Source organism: Acomys minous, assembly GCF_964271855.1.
Source record: "Acomys minous genome assembly, chromosome: 6".
Taxonomy (NCBI): Eukaryota; Metazoa; Chordata; class Mammalia; order Rodentia; family Muridae; genus Acomys; species Acomys minous.
Genome location: NC_140487.1, coordinates 112531796 through 112538568, shown reverse-complemented (window position 1 = coordinate 112538568; position 6773 = coordinate 112531796). Strand labels below are relative to the sequence as shown.

General features: G+C 52.1%; 1 protein-coding gene across 1 annotated transcript; it reads left to right on the top strand.

Annotated features, from left to right (window-relative positions):
* Positions 1 to 497: 497 nt before the first annotated feature.
* On the top strand, positions 498 to 4725 carry C1QB (complement C1q B chain). The gene is made up of 3 exons (XM_084788361.1): positions 498 to 650; positions 2614 to 2815; positions 3969 to 4725. The coding sequence occupies exons 2-3, from the start codon at positions 2635 to 2637 to the stop codon at positions 4547 to 4549; spliced, it is 762 nt and encodes a 253-aa protein (XP_084644487.1). The 5' UTR covers positions 498 to 650; positions 2614 to 2634; the 3' UTR covers positions 4550 to 4725.
* The last annotated feature ends 2048 nt before the right edge of the window (positions 4726 to 6773 follow it).

Sequence of the window (6773 nt, the reverse complement as noted above, 5' to 3'; positions counted from 1 at the left end):
CTCTAGTTGGCAGTGCTCCTCCTCCAATCCCACCTCGCTCCTCCTGGAGGTCTGTGAGAGCCTCAGAGTGTATATACACATGGCCCCATCATACAATGGAGGAAACTGGGGCTTCCTGTGGGCTCCCAGTACTAAGAGCATTTAGCTGACAAGAGGCAGAGCCGCTGTAGAAATCAGGACCCCTGACTGTGAAGCCAGGTTACAAGGCCTTAGATGGGCCTTTCCGCATCCACTGAGGAACACTAGTCCCTGTGGAAAGTCATGTGCTCACAAACCCCTGGCAGGCAAGCATCCAGCTGGGGACAGTCCCCAAGCGACAGGCTGTACCCCCAACCTCCACCCGCCCAGTTGCTGAGTTGGCGAAACCATGCTGGTTATAGCAGTCATTTACAGTAATTTCCCCCAGAAGCAGAAACAGGACCTGAAAGTTCCTGAGGGCAGCAGGATGGGGGTGGGGTGGGGGGAAGAGACAAGGAGATCAGCTTGTTGGGCCTTGTGTATGTGTTGGGGGGTGGGCACCAAGGGAAGGTCCTTCCTGCCTCCAGGGACCCAGACTTCTGCTTTCTGGGGACAGCAGCAGACTCTGGGCTCTGGAAACCCAGTGCTGTCTGGCCTAGAAGCATCATTGGACACCAGAATTCCTTACTAAGGTGAGCATGCTGGGGTGGGGCAGGGAGAGATGGACTAGCACGGGCCGTGTTTTCAGCTACAAACACTTGAACTATTAATTGGGCTGAGCTCTCAGAGTCCAAGCCCAGATCCATAGCACAGGCTCTCTAAGGTGAACTGGGAGTGGAGGTGTCTGTGACCACCTGGGCCCCGGGGAATGATGGATCGGCAATCTGTAACAGGAGCCCCTAGGATTGTGGTCTCAGTAACCATGGAGACTTAAACCAAATATTACTTCTGCCTCATGCATGCGGGTCATTTCCAATCGGCCTCAGAACTTTTCTGATCCCAAAATCCCTTCTGGAGGGACCAGAGCCTTTTATGGGTGCAGTGAGCCCTGACAAAGACCAAGCTCGATTTCCCCTCAGGGTTTGAAAATGTCAGGGAGCCAGAGGCCGAAGCAAGATAAGAATACAGGATGCTCTGCCCAGTGTCACATGTCCCTGGCACCTGGGGTCGGAGGTCACTGTTGGTTAGTCCTGAGTGACAAAGTCATATTCCTAAAGGGCACACGATGCCCAAGGGATCTTAACTCTCCTGATGTCATCTGATTTAATACCACGGATAAGCCTGGAAGCCAGAAATGAACGTTTCAAGGAGACCAGAGAGGTTGTACACCTGTCTGAGGTCACACAGCCAGGCAGCAGCTGATGGGAGTTCAAAGCTAAGCTGGTCTGGCTCCAAGCTAGAGTAGAGAGGGATGAAGGGCTGCCATCACGGACTGGCAGAAGAGGTGGGTGGCCCAACCAAAAGGATTTGAAGGCCTCTCCAAAGTTAAGACGTGAGGTTCCCAATATAGACTAGAGGTCAGCACGGGCCCCCATCTTATGGAACAGTAAACTGTGCCCAGAGAGAAATTCTGCCATATCCCTGACCCTGAACAGCTTGCTGGGTGAGGCTAGGAAGTATTTTCAAACTGTTGAGCCTCGGTTTCCTCGTCTGTAAGACGGGCAGTCCAGCACAACCCACCTTGCAGATGTTGTAAGGGTCCAGCAGCAGGAGCAGCAGGTCCCGACAAGAGCTCAGGGTCTCTCATCCTCACCAGCATCCCCACAGCTACCTGAGAAAAAGGCAGGGCACTCTTCGCTCTGTGCACTAGGGGGTAGCCCATCTTCCAGAGCACCAATCCCTCTGTGTCAAATCTCAGTTTACTTGTGTACTTTTTTTTTTTTTTTACTGTTTCCTCTTAGTCACAAAGGGCTTTGAAGACAGAGTCCATCTCTGCCCTGTTGTCACTGTGCCCTCAGGATCTAGTGTATGAAAGGCAATCTGTAAATATATGGAAGCACGCATACATATATACATACATACATACATACATACATACATACATACATGAGTATATGGGTGCATGGGTAGATGATGAAATGGATGAACTATTGGATGGGATAGTCAGATGGATGCCTAACTGGATGGATGAATGCATGCATGCATTCATGAGAGCACAAGTGCATGGATAGAAGGGTGAAGAAGTGGGTAGGTGGCTGGCTGAATGGCAAATAAACGCACGAAGAGCTAGAGGAATGGATGACACATGCTTGGAGATGCGTGTGATGGCAGATGGACAGATGATTGAAGAGGTCTGTGGAGAGGTGATGGGTGAAGAGGTGGGTGGAGACTACAGGAGTGGATGGAGAGATGGGGAGATGGAGAGATGGGTGATTGGACGGATGGGCGGATGAATAGACTGGTGGAAAGGAGACTATTGGGTAAATGGATAGATGGTGAATAGATTAATGGTTAGAGACATAGATGGATGACGGATGGATGGATGGACGGACAGACGGATGGATGGATGGATGGATGGATGGTTATTTGGAGTGATGGGTGAATGGTTGGAGAGCCTGGGAAATGAATGAACGGTTAGATGGATAAGGAAGGGATGGATTTAATGAATGACAGGAGCCACCACGGCAGTAACTCTCCACGTGTTCTCACCCTCAGGAGGCCGCAGAGGCTGAGCTGATGAAGACGCGGTGGGACAAGGTCTCAACGCCACTGTTGCTGCTGCTTCTGGGTTTGCTCCACGTGTCCTGGGCCCAAAGCAGCTGCACTGGGCCCCCTGGCATCCCCGGAATCCCAGGCATCCCTGGAGTCCCTGGCTCTGATGGCCAACCTGGAACTCCGGGGACAAAGGGGGATAAAGGTACTACGTACACACTTTGGGGACACACTAACGTTGCTGGCCGTGGCTTCATCTTCTATCTCCCGAGTCACAGTCACTTGCCTTAGAGATCGCAAGAGAATTTTGAGACTCCAGTACCTTTCCAGGAAGGGCCCTTTTGCAGACTGGGGGATTGTATGGGAACTTAGCCCTGTCAACAGTGGGGCTCAGACCAAATAAGGGGTCCTGCTTTCCTCCATACTAGAAGAAAGAACACCATGCAGTGCCTGAGTCCTGCACTCACCCTGACCTCCAGGGCAAGCAGCTGCTCCCAACTATAAGAGCTACTGAGAGCTTCGGAGGCTCCTTGCTATGAAGCTTCATTTAATGCACGGGCTTTGCGCCACCCTCTGTGGCAGCCCCACTCTCCTCAGAAGCCCACTACGTCGTCACAGTTTCTCAAAATACAGCCGGCTGAGAATGGCAAGCGTTACATGGGATACGCATATGTGTCTCTAGTTCAGCGAGTCACAGCCTGTGGGTTGCAACCCCTCCGGCAGTCACACATCAGGCAGCCTGCTATTGTACGTTGCAATTCATAAAAAGTAGAAAAATTAACAGTTATGGAGTAGCAACAACTTAATTTTACGGTCAGTGGGGGTCACCACGACATGAGGAACTGTACTAAAAGGGCCGCAGAATTAGGAAAGTCGAAAACCACTGCTCACTATCAGCACTGTGCTCTGATGACGTGAGAGGAATTCTACCATCCACAAGTAGGTGTAGCCAGAGCTGTGCTGTGATCGATTAAGGATGTCTGCCGTGGGCTAGGGCAGGGAAACAATAGAATGTATGCTATGAATTCCTTGCCTTTGGTTTAGGCTTCAGTTTGACAAAAGGTGTGTGAGCTGAGGACAAGAATAGGGCTCACGTTTTCTCCATGGGGATGCCACTCACTCAACTCTATCTGGCACTGACCCCCCCACACACACACACACTATTTTATAGTTAGTAAGCTGAACTCAGAGAGGTGCATGGAACCACCCAAGGTCCCAGCCCAATTTATTCCTTTTGTCACAGTGACCTCTAGCCTTTCTCTCTCTCTCTCTCTCTCTCTCTCTCTCTCTCTCTCTCTTTCTAGTCTCATTTTTTTTTGGTCTGATTCTGTTTGACTCTTTTAATTCTGTTTCTCCAGGGCTTCCTGGACTAGCTGGAGACCATGGTGAGTTTGGTGAGAAAGGAGACCCAGGGATCCCTGGGATTCCAGGCAAAGTTGGCCCCAAGGGTCCTGTTGGCCCTAAAGGAGCTCCAGGACCCCCTGGAGCCCGTGGTCCCAAAGGTGACTCTGGGGACTACAAGGCTACACAGAAAGTAGCCTTCTCCGCCCTGAGGACCATCAACAGCCCCTTGCGACGGGACCAGGTCATTCGCTTTGAGAAGGTGATCACCAACGTGAACGAAAACTACGAGCCTCGCAACGGCAAGTTCACCTGCAAAGTGCCTGGCCTCTACTACTTCACCTACCACGCCAGCTCCCGAGGGAACCTGTGTGTGAACGTCGTGCGTGGCCGGGACCGGGAACACATGCAGAGAATACTCACCTTCTGTGACTATGCCCAGAACACCTTCCAGGTCACCACGGGTGGTGTGGTCTTGAAGCTGGAGCAGGACGAGATTGTTCACCTGCAGGCCACAGACAAGAACTCCCTGCTGGGCATTGAGGGAGCCAACAGCATCTTCACTGGCTTCCTGCTTTTCCCTGACATGGATGCCTGAGCACAGGGTCAGATCACACCTACTCATAACCATCTCCTGCCTCCCTGACAGCTACCCTCCCTGGACTCTCCCCTCCCCCCCCCCCACACCACCCCCTGACTGCCTGGAACCTAGATCAGAGCCCTGTAGATGTTAGTTACAGAATGAATGAGCAAATAAACAGTGGTCGAATCCGAGTCTCAGTTCCGGCGCCTGGCTCCCAGGAGGCTTGAGGAGTGCTAGTCAAAGAATGAATGAATGAGTGAATGAGTGAATGAATGAGTGTTCCCAGGCTGGGAGATGGCTCGGTCAGTAAAGTACTTACCTTGCAAGCATGAGGATCTGAGTTCGATCCCCGGCACCCACATAAAAAAAATGCTTAGCATGGCAGCATGCACTTGTATTCCTAGCACTGGGAAAGCAGAGACAGAGGGATGGACCTCTGCGGGGCGGGGGGGGGGGGGGGGTGGTGTCCACTGGCCAGTCAGTCTAGGAAATTGGTGAGCTCCAGTTTCAATGAGAAAGCCTGTCTCAAAGGATGTTCCTGAGAAATGACACCAAATGTTGCTGTCTGACTACACACACACACACACACACACACACACACACACACACACACACACACACACACACACACACGTCTCCAGTTAACCAGAGGTGAATCAAAGGCTATCTAGGAGGCAGCCCCAGCACATCGGAGCGCTGTTGTTTCTTCACTCCCCTTCACCCTCCCCCTCTTCCTTTAGAGGCAGGGTGCCTCATACCTCCTTACAGAGGAGAGAAATGGGCCAGAAGATAGAGCCACTGTGATCCCGCAGCACCGAGGGGCTCTGCCTAGGACTTCTCCTCAACCAACAAGTCTTTGCACTTTTTGCCACTCAGAGAACGAGTGAGCCCCACCCCTCCCTCCATCTTGCTTGCTCCCTCCTTGTGTCCGCCGAGCTTAGCGCGCATGCTCATTCATTCATTTAAACAAATGCCAAGGCTCTGCTCGGTTGCCCCACAGTGTCTGCCGGAAAGGGTCCCAGCCTGTGAACCCCCGGGTGCAGCCAGATTGTGTCTTCCCTCGATAGCACTTCTACTCTGGCGCTTCCTCCTGCTGGAAGCCTTCCACATTAGAGCTAGCCACCTTTTCGACCTATTAAGTTACCCAGGCCGCCCTTGATCTCCGTCACCTAGGCGATCCCCCTGTTTCAGCCTCCCCAGCAGCTGGGATTACAGGCTGAGACAGGGCTGGGTAAATCAGGATGAGCCCAGGCCCGATCTAGAGTCTTCAATCCGTTCCATCGTCACAGCGCGTGACCCTGTCATGAGTGGGAACCGTAAGACAAGAGCAGTTAGCCAACCTGCCTGATGTCACACAGCTAGTAAGAGAAGAAAGCTCAAAGCCGCGTTATTTCACGCTTTCCTGCCGCTGGCAGGGCCCACCCCGAGGATCTGTGTTGGGCCGTGAAGGGTGCTGGCTTTGGAGTCAAACAGACACAAGTTCAAATGTTGCCTGGGCTTCTTAGCAGCTGTGACTACAAACAAGTGACTGCCCTCTGCTGTCCTGCTTCAACTCTTTTTTTTTTTTTTTTTTTTTCTTTTTTCGAGACAGGGTTTCTCTGCGTAGCCTTAGCTGTCCTGGACTCACTTTGTAGACTAGGCTGGCCTCGAATTCACATCGATCCTCCTGCCTCTGCCTCCCCAGTGCTGGGATTAAAGGCGTGTGCCACCATGCTGGGCCTGCTTCAACAGTACAACAACATCCTTGATCCCTCTGCTGAATTAATTTCCTAGATATAATCTTTTTTGCCAGGATAGAGACATCCAAGCCTCTTTTTTTTTTTAATGAGTTTTCTTTTAAGTTTAGATGTGTGTATGTTTCCTTCCATGTCTGGGCATGTGCATATCTATAGAGGCCGCGGACAGCGGATCCCGGTAGAACCTAATGAGCCTGCCAATTAGCAGGCGGGGCTGAGACTGGGGCCCAATGAAAATGCTAGACTACCTTAAACCCCTCCCACCTGGGGGGAGGGGGGGACAGGATTGGTGGGTGGAGCTAGCTGGAGAGATGTAACAGGTAAGGGTAGGGCTCGGCTCTTGCTCCGGTGGTCTTGCCCTCTCAGTCATCCGTTTGTATGTACCAGGCTTGTACCTGTGTCAGCCAGCTCAGACCTGAACTGGTGAGGGGACTGAGAAGGGAAGAATAGAACCAGCTGGAACAGCTCCTGCTTTGGTGGAGGACGCATGGCCAGATTATGGG

Coding starts and splice junctions, on each gene's coding strand:
- C1QB (XM_084788361.1), top strand. CDS start 2,635: ATGAAGACGCGGTGGGACAAGGTCTCAACGCCACTGTTGCTGCTGCTT. Junction 2,816..3,968: donor GGGGACAAAGGGGGATAAAG/GTACTACGTACA, acceptor CTGTTTCTCCAG/GGCTTCCTGGACTAGCTGGA.